The following is a 24,315-nucleotide window of genomic DNA, read 5'->3' as shown; positions in this document are numbered from 1 at the left end:
AGACAAGGTGAAGCTGTCAGCTGTGGTTTGCAGGCTACAGCTGTCTGCTTTACCCTAGCTGGCTATCAAAAATAGGGGGGACCCCACGTCATTTATTTTAATTCTTTTTTTTTTTTTTGGGCTAAATACAAGGCTAGGCATCCTTTAGTGTCACATGAAAGGCACTAAAGGGCGCCAGCTTAGAATATGCAGGGGGGTGGGACGTTATATATGTTTGACATCTATCCATTCATCCATTGTAGCATTTTACGCTGTGTGCCCACAATCAGGGTTTGCAACATTTTGGGCGCAGAGTGTTTTCCCTGCGTCCATAACGCTGCGTTGTGCAGTAGAAGCACAGTGGCAGGATTTTTAGAAATCCCGTGCCCACTGTGTTTCTTTTCTCCGCAGCATAAATCGACCTGTGGCGCAGCTTCCCGAGCCTCAGGATGTCAATTTATGCTGCGGAGATGAGTGTTCTTTGCAGGTAGAATAGAACTAAAGTCCACAGCAGCCTGAACCCAAATCGTGGGCATGGGCAGCTGCGTTCTCCCGTGGACAACACTCACATTTCTGCAGGAGGCTGACACTGGGTACTAGACGCCGTGTCGCTGGATCATGGCCACATAGCCTAAAGGCTACTTTACACGCTGCGATATCGGTCCCGATATCGCTAGCGTGGGTACCCGCCCCCATCTGTTGTGCGACACGGGCAATCGCTGCCCATGCCGCACAACATCGCGCACATGCGTCACACATACTTACCTGCCCGGCGACGTCGCTGTGACCGGCAAACCGCCTCCTTTCTAAGGGGGCGGTCCGTGTGGCGTCACAGTGACGTCACTGAGCGGCCGCCCAATAGAAGCGGAGGGGCGGAGATGAGTGGCCGGAACATCCCGCCCACCTCCTTCCTTCCTCATAGCGGCCGGGAGGCAGGTAAGGGGAGCTTCCTCGTTCCTGCGGCGTCACACATAGCGATGTGTGCTGCCGCAGGAGGGACGAACTACATCGTTACTGCTGCAGTAACGATAATCGAGAATGGACCCCCATGTCACCGATGAGCGATTTTGCACGTTTTTGCAACGATGCAAAATCGCTCATCGGTGTCACACGCAGCAACATCGCTAATGCGGCCGGATGTGCGTCACCAATTCCGTGACCCTAACGACTCCGCATTAGCGATGTCGCAGCGTGTAAAGCCCCCTTAACAGTGAGAAATTTTTTGCTACAGCAACAGTTTTGTGAAGTACCTGTGGATTCAAAATGTTTACTATACTCCTGAATAAAATCCTTGAGGGGTCCAGTTTCCAAAATGAGGTCACTTGTGGGGGGTTTCTGATGTATAGGTGCCCAAGGGGCCCTGCTAATGTGACATGGTGCGCGCAATTTACTTCAACTTTTCCAAAATTCAAATGGTGCTCCTTCCATTCCAAGCCCTCCCATTTATCCAAACAAAGGTTTTTGGCCACATGTGTGGTATCCCTGCGCTCACAAGAAATTAGATAACAACCTGTGGGGTACACGTTTTGTTGTTGCCTCTTGAAAAAGTGAAAAATGTGTCGCTAAATCAACATTTTTGTGAAAAAAATGAAAATTTCAATATGGCAACCTAAGCTTATCAAATTCTGTGAAGTATTCGTGTATTCAAAATGCTCAATATACACCTAGATTAAAGCCTTGAGGGGTCTTATTTCCAGAATGGGGTCACTTGTGGGGGACCTCCACTGCTTAGGCACCTCAGGGGTTCTCCTAATGCAACATGGCGTCCGCTATTGATTCCAGCCAATTTTGCAGTCAAATTGCACTCCTTCTCTTCTGAGCCCTGTAGTGTGCCCAAACAGTTGATTTCCACCACATACAAGATATCAACAAACTCAGGAGAAATTGCGCAATAAATTTCATGGTGATTTTTTTCCTGTTACCCTTGTGAAAAAAAAAGCTACCTGGTTGAAGTAACAATTTTGTGGTAAAATTTTATTTTTTTATTTTCATGGCTCAACGTTATAAACTTCTGTAAAGCACCTGGGGGTTCAGGGTACTCACCAAACATCAAGATAAATTCCTTGAGGGGCCTAGTTTCCAATATGGGGTCACTTGTGGTGTTTTTTTGCTGTTTACGTACCTTAGGGGTCCTCCAAATGCGACATGGTGCCCGCAATCTTTTTCAGCCAAATTTCCTTTCCAAAATTCAAATATTGCTCCTTCCGTTCCAAGCCCTCCCATTTCTCCAAACAAAGGTTTCAGACCACATGTGAGGTATCACCGCGCTCATAAAAAAGTGGGTAACAAACATTGGGGTCACATTTTTGGAATTACCTCTTGAAAAAGTGAAAAAATTGATGCTAAAGCAACATTTTTGAGAAAAAAATGAAAATTTTCAATGTGACAACGTAACGTTATCAAAATCTGTGAAGTACCTGTGTATCCAAAATGCTCACTATACCCCTAGATAGAAGCCTTAAGGGGTCTAGTTTCCAAAATGGTGTCACTTGTAAGGGGTTTCTGCTGTTTAGGTACCTTGGCGGACATGTAAATGCAACATGGTGCCCGCAATCTATTTCAGCCAAATTTGCTTTCCAAAATTCAAATATTGCTCCTTCTGTTCCGAGCCCTCCCATTTGTCCAAACAAAGGTTTCTGACCACATGTGGGGTATTGGCGCGTTCATAAGAAAGTGGGTAACAAGTTTTGGGGTTCATTTTGTTGTGTTATTTCTTCTAAAAGTGAATAAATTTGGGGTAGAGCAACATTTTAGGTAAAATTTTATTTTTTGCTTTTTTTCATTCCACTTTGCTTTAGTTCCTGTGAAGCACCTGAAGGGTTAATAAACTTCTTGGATGTGGTTTTGAGTACTTTGAGGCGTGCTGTTTTGAGAATGGTGTCACTTTTAGGTATTTTCTGTCACTTAGGCCTCTCAAAGTCACTTCAAATGTGATGTGGTCCCTAAAAAAATGGTTTTGTGAATTTTGTTGAAAAAATGGGAAATTGCTGATGAACTTTGACCCCTTCTAACTTCCTAACCCCAAAACATTTTGTTTCAGAAATTGCGCTAATGTAAAGTAGACATGTGGGAAATGTTATTTATTAACTGTTTTGTGTGACATAACTCTCTGGGTTAAGGGCATAAAAATTAAAAGTTTGAAAATTGCAAAATTTTCAAAATTTTCATCAAATTTCCGATTTTTTCACAAATAAAAGCAAAAAATATCGTTCTAAATTTATAACTATCATGAAGTACAATATGTCACGAAAAAACAATGTCAGAATCACCGGGATCCGTTGAAGCGTTCCAGAGTTATGACCTCATAAAGTGACACTGGTCAGAATTGCAAAAAATGGCCTGGTCATTAAGTACAAAACTGGCTTCGTCCTAAAGGGGTTAAAAGGCATCATACACAACAGCGCAAAACCAGTGGATGAAACACTGCACTGAGCCTCTCGACCACACCAGGGGTACAACTAGCACATTTATTTTTTGCATCCAGGGCTGTGGAGTCGGAGTCGGAGTCGTGGAGTCGGAGTCGGAGCTCATTTTGGTGGAGTCGGAGTCGGAGTCGGAGTCGGTATAAAATGCACCGACTCCGACTCCTAAAATATATAATAAATTGGGGACAGGAGTGCAATGCAGAATGTGCTGAATATTTTACTAAATAACAACATTTAGTATAATGCTTATATTTAAGTGAAAAATTTATTGTAGTACAATGTGAACATCAGACATTTAATTGTTTTTATGATACAATAATCAAGATATTTGGATAGAACATAAAATATTTATTGGAATACAACTTTAGAACACAAAAAACTAATAAATTGTAAATATGTAATATATATATATATATATATATATATATATATATATATATATATATATATATATATAATATATGTATATACACACACAAGATATATATGTAATCTACTGTATATTACATAGTGTATTACATATTTACAATTTATTACAGTTTTTTGTGTTCTAAAGTTGTATTCCAATAAATATATTTTATGTTCTATCCAAATATCTTGATTATCGTATCATAAAAATTATTAAATGTCTGATGTTCACATACACATATTCATGTACTACAATACATTTTTCACCTAACTAAGCAATATATGTAGGAGCCGGAGTCGGAGCCGGAGTCGGAGTCGGAGCCGGAGTCGGAGTCGGTGCAAGAGAATTTGAGGAGTCGGAGTCGGAGTCGAAGGTTTGGCTTACCGACTCCACAGCCCTGTTTGCATTAAATTTCAGTTTCTGCAGAACGGAAGCAGCAGTTAGAGCACTAAAGGTGAGATTTGTTTTTTTTATATGGTCTATATCCCCTACAAGGCCATGTGCTCAGTTTATACTGTCAGTGTGGTCTGCATGCGTCTGAAAAACAAATCTCCCTTTACCATGGTAGTCCCGCTTTGCTCACCTGTTGTACGCTCCCACGCTGGGACTGTGATCACGTTCTCTCTCCCTCTCTCGATCTCTCTCTCTTGGACGATCACGTTCTCTGTCCCTCTCCCGGTCTCTGTCCCGTTCCCTGTCCCGTTCTCTATCACGATCTCGCTCCTTCTCTCTTCGTGGATAGTAGTCCCAAGGTTTGGAAGTCTCTACCAAACTGGTCCATGGGCCTCCAGACCCAGGCATATGTGGAAATGATACTGGAGCAAAACAAAAGCAGAAAATAAGCCTTACAATCTCAGGGGTGACAAACACAATTGTGAATTAGTCTACAGGCACAAGTACAGAACTATCCGCAGCTGAAAGTCCTCTCTTCTCATTGTAATGGGTTTATTTATCATGTTATTATGACTGGGCTCAGAGATGATGCAGAGGGTAGCAAATGGCTGCAGCGGTACCATGCCCTATAGTTGTCACATCACCACTGCGGCCTGTCAAAACAGACCAGAGGCAATGGCAAGGAAGCAGCACTGGAAGTAGGTAGCTATTTTTTACACCAATAAGACGAAGCTGAAATATATATTTATTGGAACCCCCTATATCGTAATACACATTGACAAAGATTAGCATGGGGCAGCACTAGAAGAGCCCCCATTCACTAATACTTCCTGTAAGGCTCCTTCACACGTCTGTGCAAAAAACAAACGTTTTGCACAAGCCATTGTGAAGTTCCGTGAGCCATCCGTGTGTCACTGTGTATGGCATCAGTGTGCTGTCCATGTGACATCCGGATAGCACACGGACCGCATGAACTTGTATACTTACCTGTCTCCGGCGCTGCTGTTGCTTTCGGGCCCCCAGTCAGTGCAGTGAATACTCATGAGCACAATGAGCGGGCCCGGAAGCAACTGCAGCGCTGGAGACAGGCAAGAGTGTAGGTGTAATATATATATATATATATATATATATATATATATATATATATATATATATATATATATATATATATATATATATATATATATATATATATATATATATATATTGTTTTATTTATTTATTTTTTTTTAAGCAATGTGTTTCCTCTGGTATGTGTCACACGGATCAGTGTGCGATTCAGGACATCCATGCTGCCGGTAGAAAACGCACGTCGCCATATGGAGGGCACATATGTGCTCCACACACACTATCAAAACAAGGACGCGTGTGTAAACCCATTGATTTTAATAGGTTTAGGTGTGTCTGTGTCTCCGCTGCATGTGAAAATGGACGTCACAAGAACCAGAGACATAGATGTGTGAACAGGGCCTAACACTGTAAAAACAGATTTTGTGGCATTGTATTGAAAGGGTTCTATCACATATCACTAACTATCTGTGAACAAGGTAAAAACAGCCATCACTACCACACTATCACCAGTCTACCAGATTCCCAGCTAGTGGTAATTCAGGACGAACAGTGCCAAGTAGGGGCCGGGAAACGATCCAAAAGTGCCATTATCATATAGCTACTAAGGAGTCAGATATGTTATTATACACTATGCACTGTATTATCAGGGATATTAATGCTTTGTCCTATTAGCTTGTATCCATTGTATTCACACTCAGTCTTAAAACAACCAGATGATTTGATGTGACAGAAAAGATCCAGAGTAATATGAAGTGTGAAGATAACAACCCCCATAACACTGGACCCAGATCTTACAGTTTAGCTTCCACCTCAGCAGAGCTTGGCAGCGGCTCCATGTATTACTTTCCATAGACGTACATGCAATAACTCGTCTACCATCACTAGTTGTAGACTACATCTCATACACTCCACATTGGAAGTGCTGAATGATTGAGCAGGTCACATTACTGTCACACGGAGTATTGCACAAACTTCACTGACTGTCATGGCGGCAGTGGACTTCGTTCACATTGCAGATTCTGTCATTCCGCCCAATGGTTTCTCTGGTGTCTGGGATCAACACAGAGACTTGGGCGTTGACCTGCTGTGTGCTGATTCATAGGCAGGCTAGCAAGAGTTAATTTCTTAGCTTGCTCCTTTAATCATATTTGGAGAGACCTATCACATCTGCTCTCCTCCTATTTATATTGTTGGAATTATTCTACCCATGCCAGCTATAGTTTATTCTGTGTTGGTCTGTGAGATGTGCTGTCCCAGACACTCTCTGGTGAAAGTTGTGTTTAGTGTTGCTTATTGATTGATGCGGTTGTGGAGTGTACCCCTGTTTTGTACTTCCTTCCTGCTCTTCTTTTCCTCTTGAATCTCTTATTGTCTTATCCTGTGTATGTGTGACAAAGCTTTGTTTTTTTCCCTCCTCTGTCTTTTTCTGTGGTTTCAACATACTCCTGTCCCATCCCTCCCTGAGGGAGGGGGAGTTAGATCAGGACTGGTCAGGAGCAGGGCCTTGAAGGAAACTCGGGCCTCTCCACCATTAGGAATATCCCTGAGAATAGGGATAGCATAGGGCCCCTAGCTTGAGGGACAGCTTAGGAGCACCGGTTGCCTGCAATCCCAAAGTCATCATGACAATTACTGCCTTACTGTTGTTGTCACAGAGGTGCAGAAATGCTATCAACAAGCCCTTTAATTAGTAGGAGGTGGAACAAGGGTGTGCTGCAGTAAAATGGAGATGTCCCAGTATACAAGTAAAAGAAAGCACTTTAAATCTTTACTTAATTGCCCTACCAGCCTCTGGCTTTCAATCACATGTGGGGCGCTGCATATCTTTTCAGTTCCGATTCTCTAAATATTTTTCACACCAGGATTGACGGGCTGCACTGCCCCGATTTAAGGCCAATTACCTACTAAATCCAGGGCGAGCACATGCCCTGAAGCTGAGTGTACATTTCCAGCTTCATTTGCTATATGCGCATCCTCCGCTGCTGTGAGCAATAGGCTTCATGCATGCATGTGAGCGTGCACCATTCAAATGTAAATATAATATTGATAGGGTATCTTTACAAAAGGAAATTGCATGAGTGGGGGTCCGACCTCTGGTACCCCTAGGATCAGAGGACTGTAGAGACTGGGCCGCAAAGTACAAAAAAACAGCTGGCATCACAGTAAGCAAAATTATACGCATATTGGTGCCAGCTGGCAAGTCGAGGGAGGCAGACAAGAGTCTCGCTGTGCCCCTATTAGCTAAGCGCCCATAAAGACCTGGAGCTGGCCATGAGAATTGTGACGTTGCTCTAATCTCAAAAGCAGCAATGTCCATAGAGCAGAATGTGAGATCTGCTAATATAACACACGCTGCAAGTACATCTGAGCATTCGGGGTCCGGCCCCCCATACTTACTGCTGCCGTGGACATTTCCAGAGCACAAAGAGCAGAATCAAATTTTGTGTTTCACGTCATATCCCCAGTCTCGGAGGATGGGGCTGGTGTTTTGCATGATTCCTTCTTCTGGGACGTCCTTATATTCAGTAAATACTAACTACAATTGCCGCTACCCATATAAGTGACAGGACAATGCGGTCCGAGCTAACCCTGCCATTTCTACAGTAACCCAAGACAAGCAGTGACCATAGAGTTAATGGGGAGAAGTTTAATATCCTATATGTGTACATCTGCCAATAGTCAAATTCCCCAAACAGGGAAAGCAGCCAAAAATAGCAAGCAGCAGCTGGATTTGCTGGCCCACTAATATCCTCGACTTGTCATGATGTCAACAAGATGTGTGGTGTCTTCTGGGGATTTACAAGTAAAATGCAATTGTAGAAATTTATATCAATATAGGGGACAGTTCATACATGAAGGCCCCCCCCCCCGCCCGGGCTGTAGAGGGGGCACCAAACCGGGACCGGTCAGTAGAGGAGCCAGGTATTGGGGAATAGAAACAGGCCCGTATATGTAAAAAGGTGAGAAATAAACCCCCGGCCGCCCTGCTGACGTGTGTCCAGTGACCAGAAGAAACTGTCCAGACTTTGTTACTAAGACGAGAGCCATCGTCACCTGTCCACGATTTTTTCTTGTTGTTTTACAGACAACAAATGGATGTCGTTCATGTGCTGTCCATTCATTCACAATTGTGATCTGCACCAGCCCAAACCAGGACCTGTCTGGGACCGTCGGTGGGTACATGATCACACAACAAACAGGGACCTGTAAATTCCATTTGTGACAATTACACTAATCCTCCTTTTCTGACCAGTGGCCTAACACCAACCGCCCAGGAACTTTTTTTTTTCTCCCCTTGTTCCAACAGGAAAAACTTTTTTTTTTCCAGTGACACATACGTATGAGGGCTATTTTTTGGGGTTTGTAATTTTGAATGTTGCCAATCATTTTACCATATAATGGACCAAAAAACAAGAAAAAAAATTTCAATGCACAGCGATATTGTAAAAAAAAAAAAATAATTGCATTTCTGTCACTGCTTTTTAGGTTGTTTGTTTTTTTTGTGCTCGGTCATTACACAAAAAGTCAGTGAGCGTCCCAAGTCCCTAAGTGATTATGAAGGTAGTCACCACATCATGGAAAAATCTTTATTATATCATAGCAAGCAATAAGAATCAGGTGAGGGGACAGTACAGCCATGATGTGGGGAGGGCCGTCAGCTTCACTATTAGGCTAAGTTCACACTTCTGTTTTGTATCAGTCACATGTGTCACTTGACGCATGTGACTGATGTGTTGTACAACAGATGACAATGAAAAGAATTTCATTGTCGGACTCAGTTGTGTGCGGGAGGGGGCGGAGCCAAGCGGGGGGCGGAGCCAAGTGCTGAGGATGTCAGTGGCAGAGCTGCGGTCTGCATGGCTGGGGACAGGTGAGTGTGAGTGAGTGTTGTGAGTGAGTGTGTGTGTGAGTGTACACATGCGGAGTGCGGGAAGGGGGCGGAGCCGAGCGGGGGAGGAGCCGAGCGGGGCCAGGCGCTGAGGATGTCAGTGGCATTGCTGCTGTCTGCAGGGCTGGGGACAGGTGAGTGTGTGTGTGAGTGTGTGTGTACATGTGCGGAGTGCGGGACCGAGCGGGGAAGTGTCGGCTCCCTGCACACGTAACCAGACTAAATATCGGGTAAAGCAAAGCACCCGATGTTTACCTTGGTTACCCGATATTTACCGTGTTACGGGTGTACACCGCTTAGCGCTGGCTCCTTGCACCGTAACCAGGGTAAATATCGGGTAACCAAGCAAAGCTGGTGACGTGTGCAGGGAGCCAGAGAGCATGCACAGCGAAATCCGACGGATTGCACTGCTCAAAAAACGTTACAGACTGCGTTCCTCCCGCCCGGCGGTCAGTCGTTCCATGACTGATTAGTCGGGCGGAGGGTGCAACGCAGCATCATCAGTCACAATCCGCCGCTCATACAAGTCTATGGGAACAACGGAATCCGCTAAACAGATTCCGTTGTTTACCAGAGCAGCGTATTGTGACTGATACAATTTAACGGAAGTGTGAACCTAGCCTTATGTGGGGCAATAATAAGGCTATTCAGTCATTTGTGTTATTTTAGCAGAAAAAAAAAAAAAAAAGTATGTATCTATATATACCTTGGATTAAGAGTAACTTGGTTTAAGAGCATTTTGCAAAACAAGCAAAGCTTTCTACAAATGTGTAACTTGGTTTAAGAGCAATGCTTTGCAATAAGAGAAAATACCGTGCACACTTCCGGGTCTGTCCTTTTACCTCCAGAGCGGGTCAGAGCGCGGTGACTTTCTTTACATATGTACTGTATTCTGTATACAGTATACCATTGCACAGTACAGTATATACTATATAGGATGTCTATCAGGTTGCATTTGTGGATACAGTATTGCACTTTCTGCTAACCAGTGCAGCACATTGCTTGTACTATAATCTAATTGCCTGGGCAGTCTTCCTACCTCACATTTGGCATTCTTCTTTCTTTATTTTGGGGAGAATAGATTTGGGGTGTGTTTTTTGTGTATTGTACTAGAATAAAGGTCATATTGATACATCATTTTTTCTCTTTATAGTACCTCCCGCACACCGACAATTCTATTATAAGCTAACGTACAGTTTAATTTTACATGTTTTTACTGTACAGTATTTTGTATTAGTGTACTGTAATAATTTTATATGAATACACTACAGTGGAAGCTTGGTTCACGAGACAATCCGTTCTGGGACTGTGCTTGTTAACCAAGTTACTCGTTCAGCAAAGCAAGATTTCCCATCTGTCTGTCTGTCTGTCTGTCATGCTCCAAAATTGTGTCCTTACGGTGACACAAAGCTGATTGGCCGCTGGGCTCGCCATGGCCCCGCCCCCCCCCCACAGATTGGCCGCTCGCCCAGGCTGCGCCCCCACACGGATTGGCCAGCCGCTCGCCCAGGCTCCGCCCCCCCCACAGATTGGCCTCTCGCCCCGGCACCCTGCAGGCATTGGCAATTCGGCCACGCCACGTCCCGCCCCCCTCACGCAATGCACGCTAGCTCTGGCCCCGCCCCCCTCCCCCCCGCGCATTCCCCGAACTGACACGGCTGTCACGGAGGTGAGTACTGTACTGAGGGAGGCTGGGAGGGGAAAGCTGATGCTGGGGAAGGCTGATGCTGAGGGAGGCTGGGAGGGGAAAACTGATGCTGGAGAAGGCTGGGAGGACGGAGGCTGGGAGGAGAGAGGCTGATGCTGGGAGGAGAGAGGCTGAGGCTGGGAGGAGAGAGGCTGAGGCTGGGAGGAGAGAGGCTGATGCTGGGAGGAGAGAGGCTGATGCTGGGAGGAGAGAGGCTGATGCTGGGAGGAGAGAGGCTGATGCTGGGAGGAGAGAGGCTGATGCTGGGAGGAGAGAGGCTGATGCTGGGAGGAGAGAGGCTGATGCTGGGAGGAGAGAGGCTGATGCTGGGAGGAGAGAGGCTGATGCTGGGAGGAGAGAGGCTGATGCTGGGAGGAGAGAGGCTGATGCTGGGAGGAGAGAGGCTGATGCTGGGAGGAGAGAGGCTGATGCTGGGAGGAGAGAGGCTGATGCTGGGAGGAGAGAGGCTGATGCTGGGAGGAGAGAGGCTGATGCTGGGAGGAGAGAGGCTGATGCTGGGAGGAGAGAGGCTGATGCTGGGAGGAGAGAGGCTGATGCTGGGAGGAGAGAGGCTGATGCTGGGAGGAGAGAGGCTGATGCTGGGAGGAGAGAGGCTGATGCTGGGAGGAGAGAGGCTGATGCTGGGAGGAGAGAGGCTGATGCTGGGAGGAGAGAGGCTGATGCTGGGAGGAGAGAGGCTGATGCTGGGAGGAGAGAGGCTGATGCTGGGAGGAGAGAGGCTGATGCTGGGAGGAGAGAGGCTGATGCTGGGAGGAGAGAGGCTGATGCTGGGAGGAGAGAGGCTGATGCTGGGAGGAGAGAGGCTGATGCTGGGAGGAGAGAGGCTGATGCTGGGAGGAGAGAGGCTGATGCTGGGAGGAGAGAGGCTGATGCTGGGAGGAGAGAGGCTGATGCTGGGAGGAGAGAGGCTGATGCTGGGAGGAGAGAGGCTGATGCTGGGAGGAGAGAGGCTGATGCTGGGAGGAGAGAGGCTGATGCTGGGAGGAGAGAGGCTGATGCTGGGAGGAGAGAGGCTGATGCTGGGAGGAGAGAGGCTGATGCTGGGAGGAGAGAGGCTGATGCTGGGAGGAGAGAGGCTGATGCTGGGAGGAGAGAGGCTGATGCTGGGAGGAGAGAGGCTGATGCTGGGAGGAGAGAGGCTGATGCTGGGAGGAGAGAGGCTGATGCTGGGAGGAGAGAGGCTGATGCTGGGAGGAGAGAGGCTGATGCTGGGAGGAGAGAGGCTGATGCTGGGAGGAGAGAGGCTGATGCTGGGAGGAGAGAGGCTGATGCTGGGAGGAGAGAGGCTGATGCTGGGAGGAGAGAGGCTGATGCTGGGAGGAGAGAGGCTGATGCTGGGAGGAGAGAGGCTGATGCTGGGAGGAGAGAGGCTGATGCTGGGAGGAGAGAGGCTGATGCTGGGAGGAGAGAGGCTGATGCTGGGAGGAGAGAGGCTGATGCTGGGAGGAGAGAGGCTGATGCTGGGAGGAGAGAGGCTGATGCTGGGAGGAGAGAGGCTGATGCTGGGAGGAGAGAGGCTGATGCTGGGAGGAGAGAGGCTGATGCTGGGAGGAGAGAGGCTGATGCTGGGAGGAGAGAGGCTGATGCTGGGGGCAGAGAGGCTGATGCTGGGGGCAGAGAGGCTGATGCTGGGGGCAGAGAGGCTGATGCTGGGGGCAGAGAGGCTGATGCTGGGGGCAGAGAGGCTGATGCTGGGGGCAGAGAGGCTGATGCTGGGGGCAGAGAGGCTGATGCTGGGGGCAGAGAGGCTGATGCTGGTGCAGCATGGGGGATGGTGCACGATGGGGGGTGCGCAGCATGGGGGATGGAGCACGATGAGGAGTGCGCAGCATGGGGGATGGAGCATGTTTGGGAGTGCGCAGCATGGGGGATGGAGCACGTTTGGGAGTGCGCAGCATGGCGGATGGAGCACGTTTGGGAGTGCGCAGCATGGCGGATGGAGTACGTTTGGGAGTGCGCAGCATGGCGGATGGAGCACGTTTGGGAGTGCGCAGCATGGCGGATGGAGCACGTTTGGGAGTGCGCAGCATGGCGGATGGAGCACGTTTGGGAGTGCGCAGCATGGCGGATGGACCACGTTTGGGAGTGCGCAGCATGGCGGATGGAGCACGATGGGAGGTGCACACCTCCCCCAACACACCACACACACACTGGGAACCACAAACACCGCCCTACACAGACACCTACACACACAGACAACGCTGCACACACACAACACCCAACACACAAACACCGCGCCATACATAAATATACGCACATATCATGCAACACACACATTGCACAAAACATACCTCCCCCCAAAACACACCACACCCACACAAACCGCGCAACACATACACACACAACGCTACAGACACACAGCGCTCCACAAACAACGCAACACACGCAACACACATACAACACCGCTCTCACCCCCCGCCACACCCAGACAACACCCAGAACATGTACAGCTCCTACACAAACACTTGGTAACTACACACAACAACATCTATATATATATATATATATATATATATATATATATATATATATATATATATAGATATATATAACAAAAATCATACATTAACTACACAATACGTAAATCCTAGAATACCCGATGCGTAGAATCGGGCCACCTTCTAGTATATATATAATTGCCTTATTCTGTCTGTCTATCTTGCTCCAAAATTGTGTCCTTACAGTGACAACCGTCGGATTGGCCGCTGGGCTCGGCCTGGCCCCGCCCCCCGCATGGATTAACCGTTTGGCCAGACCCGCCCGCGATGCCCACTAGGCCACGCCCCCGCACGTGATGCCCGCTAGGCCACGCCCCCCGCACGCGATGACCGCTAGCCCACGCCCCCTCACACGATGCCCATTCAGCATGGGGGGATGAAACACGATGGGGGGGTGTGCAGCATGGGGGATGGAGCATAATGGGGGGTGCGCAGCATGGGGGATGGAGCATAATGGGGGGTGCGCAGCATTGGGGATGAAGCACGATGGGGGGGTGCACACCTCCCCCCAAAACACACACGCACCGCACAACACACCACACACACACACTGGGAACGACAAACACTGCCCTACACAGACACCCACACACATACAACGCCGCACACACATACAATACCCAACACAAAAACACTGCGGCACACACAAATATACGCACATACCGCACAACACACACTGCACAAAACATACCTCCCCCAAAACACACACACGCACCCCACAGCCACACCCACACAAACCGCGCAACACACACACACACACAACGCTACAGACACACAGCGATCCACAAACAACGCAACACACAACGCAACACACAAACACCACCGCTCTCACACCCCCCCCCGCACACCCAGAACATGTACAGCACCCTACACAAACACTTGGCAACTACAGACAACATATATATATATATATATCTTATACATCTATCTATCTATATATATATATATCTATATCTCTATATCTATATATCTATCTATATATCTCTATATCTATCTATATCTATATATATATACACACACACACACACACACACACACACACACACACACACACACACACACCCTCTGTAGGGTCCGCTCTGGAGCGCTGCTGGGGGCAGGTGAACGCTGCGGGTGGCAGCGTTAGGCTATGTGCCCACAGGAGCTTGTTTCTGCGGATTTTGCAGCGGAAAACCTGTGGATTTTTCTGGATTTTCCAGATAAATCTGCAGGTTTTAGCAAGTACAGACACTCCCCATGTTATCCTATAGGACATGGGAAGTGTCTGTGTCCACGCTGCGAAACATGGTGCGAATGTCCTGCAGTCGAACGTAACTGCATGTCAATTATTCCTGCGGAATTACCTGCGGAAACCCCGGCCCTCCGCTATGGAGATAGAGGCCGGGACGTCCGCAGGTAATTCGCATGAAAGTCCGCAGGTTTACCGCAGCTATACCGCTGGAATCCCGCAGCTAAAAATAGCTGCGGATGCCGGCGGGGAGCTGCGGGAAACATGCGCTCGTACCTGCGGATACATCCGCAGGTACGAGCGCCCGTGGGCACATAGCCTTAGATCTCCTGCTCATATAATATGCACAGCCACTGTCCATCACCGTGGTGCTGAAACCGCACCGCAGTGACGGGCTGGGGCAGCGGTGCATATTATATGAGCCTGCGTCCCACTGTGATGGCACATGCCCCCCCCTGTGTTAGATATGGCCCCCATGCTGCTGCTCATACTAAAATAAAAAAGCTTTACTTACCCCCTCCAGCGTTTCTCCCCGGTGTCCCTGCTTCCACTGTGATCAGGTACGCAGACATCTCACTCTGCCGATCACATGACCGGCACCAAGAACCAGGAAGTGGAAGAACAGAAGCACAGAGGAAGACAGGAGGGAGATCAGCGCTGGAGGAGGTAAGGAAAGAGTGTTTTATTTTACTATGGACAGCAGCATAAGGGCGATATCTAACACAGGGGAACGTGTGCAATCCATAGGGGGCCATAGGCAGCACAGGGGAGCGTATGCAATCCATAGGGGGCGATAGGCAGCACAGGGGAATGTGTGAAATCCATACGGGGCCATAGACAGCACAGGGGAACATATGCAATCCATAGGGGGCCATAGGCAGCACAGGGGAATGTGTGAAATCCATAGTGGGCCATAGGCAGCACAGGGGAACGTGTGCAATCCATAGGGGGCCATAGGCGGCACAAGGGACCGTGTGCAATCCATAGGGGGTGATAGGCAGCACAGGGGGAATGTGTGCAATCCATAGGGGGCCATAGGCAGCACAAAGGGACGTGTGCAATCCATAGGGGGCCATAGGCAGCACAGGGGAATGTGTGCAATCCATAGGGGGCCATAGGCAGCACAGAGGGACGTGTGCAATCCATAGGGGGCCATAGGCAGCACAGGGGAACGTGTGCCAGCACAAGGGGGCTATATTCAATATAAGGGGGCAATATCCAGATTAAGGGGGATAATTTTAGGATGGGGGCTATGAGGGACATGTACCCTATATGATTTGTTAGACTGACACTGGCATTATAAGATGGACCCCATTTAAAATTAAAAAAAAAAATTCTCTTTTCCTTCACCAAATTTGGGGGTGCGTCTTATAATCAGGTGCGTCTTATAAAGCAAAAAATACGGTATATATATCACTGTATATATACAGAATATGCGTGCTACATCAGATGTTTTTATTGATTCTCTGAGGGTACTTGATTATTTTTGCGGAAAGGTGTGGCAATCAAGAAGCAACAATTAATTTTGATCTTCCTTTTAATCCTCAATAGCTAACCTACGGTTTCAATCATTTGTTGTTTCGCTGGAACTTTCTTCTAAATGACGATAGCACACAGTTTTAATTTTATTTATTTTTAATTGGCCGAAAAGCTATTTTTATTTTTTTAAAACTTTATTTTTTATATAGTCGCCTTAAGGGACTTCAACTTGTAATTGTTCAATGGCTAATACTATATAATGTAACACCCCAATGTTGCAGTATACTGGGAGATCATGGTTCTCCCATGGAGCCCAGCGTATGACTAAGCTTCACATGAAGACCAAGATGGAAGTTACGTGGCCTTTAGCAAATCCCCTACCATCATAGTAACCTATCGCACACCGACACTGTCACTCCAAAGACATACAGATAGGGAATTTAGATTGTGAGCCCCAATGGGGACAGTGTTGCTGATGTATGTAAAGCGCTGCGGAATATGTTAGCGCTATATAAAAATAAGGATTTATTTTATTTTATTTAAATGCAGCTGGCAGATGGCAGGTTTTAAGTGGTTAAACGACAAGGATTGGAGCGCGCTCTGATAGCTGGAGTTACAGGATGATGCCGGTTATGTAACGCAGCTTACATCTGTTTGGTATGAAGCATGAGAAACTTCTGTGCCCACTTCATACATTCTTTATGTTTGAAGTGGGGACCATAAGGCTCTGTCTTGGCTCAGTGCTGTTCAAGATATTTGCAAATGATCTAGATAACAGAACTATAAGTAAACTAATCAAATTTGGAGACGATGCAAACCAAGGAGGGATTACTAACACTAGAGAAGACAGAGAAAGGATTCAGAAGGATCTAGATAAGCTGGAACACTGGGTAGCAACTAATAAAATTGTATTTAACAGGGAGAAACGCAAAATTCTACATCTGGGCAAGAAAACCGAAAATAAATCTACAGAATGGGAAGAAAAGAACTAAGCAACAGCATGTGTGAAAGACTTAGGTATACTAATAGATCACAGACTGAACATGAGTCAACAGTGTGATGCAGCAGCAAAAAAGGCAAACAGTTATGGGATGTATTAAGAGAAGCATACATTCTATATCACATGAAGTAATAATTATCCCCCTCCACTACTCTTTGGTCAGACCTCATCTAGAATACAGTGACTAGTTCGGGGTACCACATTTAATAAAGGAAAAAAGCAAAAAAAAAACAAAAAAAACAGAGCAACTTCAGAGAAGAGCTACTAGGATGTGAGGAGTGAACTGCAAACTATGTCTTACAAGGAATGGTTAAAGGGTCTGGATATGTTTAGCTTGCAAAAAAAAAAAAAGGCAGAGGAGACTTAATAGCAGTCTACAAATATCTGTAGGGAGGTGACAGTGTCGGGGGGGGGGGGGGATTATCATTCTCATTTGCACATGGAAAGACGAGAAGCAATGGGATTATATGGAAATGATGAAGATGCTTAGATTAGATACTAGGAAAAAAAACCTTCTTGACAGTGAGGGTGAGCAATGAGTTAAAAAGGCTCCTACGAGTGGCGGGGAGTTCCCCTTCAATAGAAGTCTTCAAATAGACACTGAACAGACATGTGACAGATGTTTGGTGAATCCATATGTGACTATATGAGTGGTCATAACCATGGATACCTAAGGTTCTGCAATGCCCTGAACATGAGGTAAGTGATACAGCAAATCTGCAGAACTAAACTACATTTCTAATTGGAGATATTTGCTAATATTCTTATTACTACACCTACTACATAATGGGATAGGATCTTGGAGATGGGAATACCCCTTTAATTTCCAGAGGATGAAAACCTGTCATAACCATGTTTAGCTGACACAGGGCATGACTCCCAAGATAGATCTCACTTGAAAGTGCACACCAGATATCAATTTCTAGGCGTTAGCTATCCACTTACCCAGTACTATAATGCACTGCAGTTTTTGGCCTATAGAAATCAGCAGTTAAAGCTCACAGTATTCTCACCAGCTGTACATTTCCCCTGAATACATGTCAGTCAAGGATTGCCCTATTGCTGCATGCATACATGAAGAATAGAAGAACTTTGGCTACATAAAAGCCATATTTACCTAACAGTATAAGTGCATGTGCCCACGATCAGGACTCGCTGCATCCTGGACCCAGTGAGCCTTGAGCTGCGGGGCTGCAAGTCTCCTCCGCAGGAGAACGCAGGAGACTGCAGCTGCTTGCACCCACGATCAGTGTTCAGTGCGCTGTGGTCTCTCGCTTGTGTTCTCCCTACAGAAGACGCATGCGAATCCGCAGCAAACAATTGACATGCTGCGGTCTGGAAAGTCGCACTACAGGTCAGTGTTTGCTGCGGTAAAAACAAGCACAGTGGGCACGGGATTTCTATAAATCCCATCCACTGTGCTTGTACTGTACACCGCAGCATTTTAGACGCAGATGAAGCTTGCCGTGTCCAAACCACTGCAAATACTGATTTTGGGCATGCACCCTAAGGGTTAAGAAGACATTTTTAACAGAATTAACAGAAATTGTACACTTACCACTACCATACGGGAATGCTGGCGTGGAGCGACCGTCATATGCAGATGAATGGCCACTGAAAGAAAAGAGTAAAGTGTCTATACGCATCACTGTCACAATCTCACTCATTAAACGGCTTGTTGGTCAATCGCGTCCCATAAATACACAATTATTCCACTTTTAATGGACTGAAATATATGTACACCTATATATATGGCCCTGCCCCCGTTCTGGTAATACCGCTGCTGTATGCACACAATCTGGCTGTAGTGACGCCTTATTCTTCATAACTCTGCACCCAAAGATCATGTGCCCGAGTATAGAGGGCCGCATGCTATCACGTGATGCTACCTTATAGCACTAGGGATGAGACGTCACCGTGACCAATTACTGGACACATGGCGGTGACACTTCACATTGATGTTTGCAAATGTTAGATTTCAGTAAAAAAAACTTTTATGTAATACAGTTCTTGGAAAACCTGTTAACCAAAAGCGTTGTGGCGTATAGGAGGGAGTGTATCCTGCCAACACCAGCGGCTGCCAAGTAGAGTCCAAGATATTAACAAATTTCAATAGACTAATAAAGCGTTGTCTATTCTCCCTGTGTTTCATGTACATAAAACTGTAGGAACAGCTCAGGTGCTGTCATCCAACCCTCCAGGCCTGGCACGTCATCACCAGCCTGCAGGGAGCTGCCAATCCCTCATTTCCAGGATATATTGCATCACAGCGATAACGCGCCTTCCGCCAAAGCCATGAGTTTCCCTTCTGTGCCACTACAGACCTCTATGCAAACCTCACGTTCTGGGAACCTTAAAGGGAACTCCTCATTAGATTCATCCTGCCCAAACCACAGGTAACATGAATCAGAGCCTGGCTGAGCAACTGGAGCCTGGTATGAAATCCCGGAGTGTTTTAGCCGGTCGGAGACCATAGGGAGATAACCCAACCAGTTTGATTACATCCCTGACCGGCTTCACCCCACTGCTCCACTTGATTGACAGGTGTCTCGTGGTTACACAAAAAGAAAACAGGTTACTGTAGTGTTGCTTGAAGAAGCCGGCCATGGACATCTTCAGACTTGTCAGGTATTTCCTTATAGTCCCTGGAAGACCTCTCCCAGCAACGTTACAGTACACAGTTCTCTTATGTACAGACAAGGCAGACATTTGTCAATTAGACAAAGAGAAAACAGAGTTTTAAGGTGTAAATATTAAAATACCATTTTATTATAATTATTTAAAAATTCATAAAGAATAATACCATTCATGACACAACTGGTTCTATGTAAAGATTAAATATACTGTATTGGAGGTACGGTGGGTAGGCAAGCATGCGTACCTGGAAATACACCCTTGTCCTGGTACACCAATATAATAGTAGCCCCTAGATAGACAAATAATGTCAAAACATCAGGAGAGTAGGGGGAAGCGTGCAGGATATACCTAAGGCGCCAGTTACAGCAGCTTGCCGGTGGGACGTTTTGCGATGGATTATGGTCGCGTCTTCATGGGTTTCACTTACCCATGAAAAAGCGACCACAATCCATCGCGAAACGTACGTCGGGTTTTCCACATGGAGTCTCCATCCCACCGGCAAGCTGCTGTAACTGGCGCCTTAGGTATATCCTGCACGCTTCCCCCTACTCTCCTGATGTTTTGACATTGTTTGTCTATCTAGGGGTTACTATTATATTGGTGTGCCAGGACAAAAGGGTGTATTTCAAGCTATGCATGCTTGCCTACCCACCGTACCTCCAATACAGTATATTTAATCTTTACATAGAACCAGTTGTGTCATGAATGTTATTATTCTTTATGAATTTTTAAATAATTGTTATAATAAAATGGTATTTTAATATTTACACCTTAAAACTCTGTGTTTTCTCTTTATCTATATGCTTATATGACTTGGTATGGGGTTAACACTTTCATATAATATGGTGGTTAGCCCTATACCCTGAAATCAAAATGTGCCACAGGTTTTTCTGTTTTATATTTGTCAATCAATTGTAGGTGAGCGGGAAGAAGACAATCGGGGACAACAGACTAGTCAGGTCCTGGCCGACTAGCTTTTTAAACTACTCACTTTGTAATAGTGCAGCAAGGCTCTGATTCATGCACTCTGTGGCTCGAAGAGCATATATTTAATGATGGATAACCTTCGAAGCGCATCAATCACCATGATTTTCCTATATAACCTAAAGCCAGTGCTATACTGGCACTGTCAGGCTGATTCTATACATCTGTTTAGTTGTCAGCTCGGATGTTTAGGTTTTGAAACGCAAGCAAGGAAAGTTCGTAAAATCAGCAGTTTGTTGAGTGACAGCAGCTGCCGATCAGCTGATAGCTGGGGTAGGTATTCATAATTATCCCCTCCCCATTACTTATGCTAATTGTATTATACAATCGTTTTACTTTGTGACTTAAAGGACCTTTGCTGATGTCATACCTATGTGACCAGAAGGGGCGGGGCCTCAGCCTACAGAAAAATGTTGCTTCCTGGTATAATCTATGTTGGCTAAGGCCTCGCTCCTTCTGATCACATGGGTATGGCATAAGCACAGGTCCTTCCTTTCAGTCACAAAGTAAAATGATTGTATAACAGAATTAGCATAAGTAACAGGGTAAGGTGATAACTATGAATAGCCCAGCTATCAGCTGATTGGCAGCTGCTGTCACTCAACAAGCTGCTGATTTTACAAACTTTTCTTGCTTGTGTTTCAAAACCTAAACATCTGAGCTAATAACTAAAGGTATGTATAGAGTCAGCCTAATGGTGCCAATATAGCACTCTCTTTAGGTTATACAGTAAAATCCTCGTGTTTGGTGTGCTTTAAGTGACAATTATTTCAAAAGACAGAAATTATACTTAAAAGGGTTGGCCCAAAACTGAAACTGGTGCCACCAGTGACATCACTATCTGGGGGTATGGCTACTCTTGCTTATCCTGCTATCTGGGTTCTTTCTTTACATGCGCACTGACAGTGTGTGCTGTTGCCGGCTCGTCACTTCTCAACGAAGGCAGCAAGGGAGGGAGCGCACTGTCACTATGCAATGAACGTAATACCCCACAGCAACAACGGAGCTCGTATGAGCATACGTTGGAATGGACATGCACAATAGAGACGGGACTAACCCTGCCTCCGAAACGAGCATCACCGATCATGCTTTCTTTCAGGGTGAAAGCAGAGGCTCTGTCAGTCACCGCAGCCTCTGCTCCCTGATTTCTCATTTGAGTATACCAGCATGCACTGGGAGGGGGGGAGGGGGGGGGGGTCTCAAATGAAATGTCAAGCAGGCAGTAGGTAGAATAAGTGAATAAATAAAGCAGTTAGATAGCAAAGTGGTTTGAATAATAGAGACTTGTTAATTAACGTATATTAGAAAAAAAGATTAGATGATATTGGATTGAAAAACATTTAGGTTTAAAATACATGTTAATTTCAGACTACCCCTTTAAGTCAGTGTCAGCTGATTATTACCAGCTATCTATTTTAGATCTATGAGGGCAGAGTTGTAATTTGTGACTACAATTTAGCTGATTTCTCTACAGTGACCTCATGTAGTCTTAGACACGCCCCCTGTCTTACCATTGGTTCAGGTTATCACTCTCTCACTCATCCTGCAACTCTGCCTCTTAATTGGCTGCTTAATGCTGAGGTCACACAGGGATTTGTGGGAGTCCTTGCATGACACTCTGCTCACGCTCGCAGCACAGCGGGAGCCAAGTGTCATGTGACTGTGGTCCGATCATACCACAGCTGCGGAGGGGAGGGAGAAATTTATCTCCCTATCTCCTCAAATGCCCGCTGATGCAAGAATCACACTGCACTTGCATTACACCACTGTAATGTGAGTGCAATGCAATGTTTCTCTCGGCCCCATAGACTTGTACGGGTGCGAGTGAAACAGGATCGCATTGCACCCGCAGCATGCTGCGATTGTTTTCTCAGTCTGATTAAGGCTGAGGGGAAGAAAAAAAATAAAAAATTGCTCATAGGAGCTGTCCCATAGAGTAATATTGGTCTGAGTGCAATGTGATTTTTTTATCGCATTCCACTCGCTCCGTATTACTCGCCGGGTGTGCTGACCCTTATATAAACACAAACCTATTACCAACTCATTAGAAGGTCAGTGCATGGAGAGCTCATGTCTATAATATCAAGTTCAGAGTACTAAACCACAATTGAAAAAAGGGCGAAAGTAAAAAAGCTAGTGTATGAGGCAGTAAAACAAATAACATACCTTTCTATTGTAGGTATAAGAGATGGGGGTGGTCCGCCATGTGGAGGAGGGAAACCTGAAATTATCATATATCAAGTTATTATACATTAATCATCAAGACAATCAGTGTAAAAGTTACAGAGACAATGAATGCCCTGCCAATGTTAGGCCCCCAACGCTGCCATATCAACCATTAGCACCCAGGGTTCGTATGGTGAAAGGCAAGATGGGGGTGAGAAAGGAGCCTCTCCTCTGTCTAACCACTTGCATAGTCAACAGCTGACAGCAGCATCTGAAGGGTTTGATGGCTGGGTACAGAGTTCTCCATGATCAAGCCCTAAGAGCGCCCCAGAATCACACTGTAAGAAAGTTCTCGCAGAGTAAGGTAGAATGCAAGTGGACATCTCACCTGGACAAATTGTTATGGAACTGAAGACAATAAAAGGTGACCTTAAAGCCCAATATGTAGTAGCTGGAATAATAATAATAGCAAATATCTCCAATTAGAAATCAGTATAGTTTTCCTAATTATCTATGTCTCTTACCTTATGTGCAGGGCATTGCAGTAGGTTAGGCTACTTTCACACATCCGGTTTGAGCAGTGCGGCTCAATCCGGCTGTGAAACCTATGCAACGGATGCGGTGAAAACACCGCATCCTTTGCATAAGTTTTTACGTGCGGCCCGTCCGTTTTTTTCCGGTGGCGGCACGCTACTGAGCATACGCAGTGGAAAAAAAACGCATGCGGCGGCCGGATGCGTTTTTTTCCGCATCGCGCCGCATCCGGTGTCCATAGGCATGCATTGAAAAATGCACCGCAGCGGCCGGATGCGTTTTTTTTTTCCGGACAAAAAAACGTTGCAAGCTACGTTGCCTCCGGCCGCAGCTTTAATTAATTTTGCTGCATCCGGAAAAAAACGGATGCAATGCAAAGCCATCAGGCACAATCCGGTAACAATGCAAATCTATGGGGATAAAACGGATGCAGTACCGGATCCGTTTTACCCGTTTTTTTCCGGATTGTGCCTGATGGAAAAAGTGAAAAAACCTGAAGTGTGAAAGTAGCCTTAGGTATTCATGGTTACAATCATATGAGCAATTGTCAGTATATAAGTGGTCATGGATACCTAAGCTGCAATGCCTTGCACATGAGGTAAGAGATATGGCTATATCAGGAGAACTATACTACATTTCTAATTGTCCTTATTAGCTAATGTTATTACTATTACACCTACTAAATATTGGGATAGGATCTAGGGGATGGGAATACTCCATTAAATCCCACCATTTGTCACTGTTATACAACATATACATGAACCACATAGACCAGATGTGTAAAAAGCACAGCATAGCTGCTCACTGTGCAACAAGGGCAGATCTGGAGGAAAAACAGGCTGGGTTTACAGAACATCAACGCCTTACAGAAGCTTACCTGGTGGTGGCACGGTGATGGGAATTCCTAGGAAAAGAACA

At 46.0% G+C, this 24,315-nt stretch overlaps 1 protein-coding gene across 4 annotated transcripts in view; it reads right to left on the bottom strand.

Moving 5' to 3' along the window:
* The window catches only part of FIP1L1 (factor interacting with PAPOLA and CPSF1), a 165,248-nt gene that overhangs the window by 51,065 nt on the left and 89,868 nt on the right, over positions 1 to 24,315 (bottom strand). For all 4 annotated transcript variants that reach the window (XM_075347041.1, XM_075347042.1, XM_075347044.1 and 1 more), the window contains 4 exons: positions 24,275 to 24,301; positions 22,864 to 22,918; positions 18,635 to 18,690; positions 4,397 to 4,628 (listed from right to left, as the gene is read on the bottom strand). In XM_075347041.1, coding sequence (XP_075203156.1) covers positions 4,397 to 4,628; positions 18,635 to 18,690; positions 22,864 to 22,918; positions 24,275 to 24,301 — 370 coding nt within the window. The remainder of the gene's footprint in view (positions 1 to 4,396; positions 4,629 to 18,634; positions 18,691 to 22,863; positions 22,919 to 24,274; positions 24,302 to 24,315) is intronic.

This window comes from Anomaloglossus baeobatrachus, chromosome 1 (genome assembly GCF_048569485.1).
Source record: "Anomaloglossus baeobatrachus isolate aAnoBae1 chromosome 1, aAnoBae1.hap1, whole genome shotgun sequence".
Lineage (NCBI taxonomy): Eukaryota > Metazoa > Chordata > Amphibia > Anura > Aromobatidae > Anomaloglossus > Anomaloglossus baeobatrachus.
Note: the sequence above shows the minus strand (reverse complement) of the source record. Positions and strands in the feature narration are given on the sequence as shown.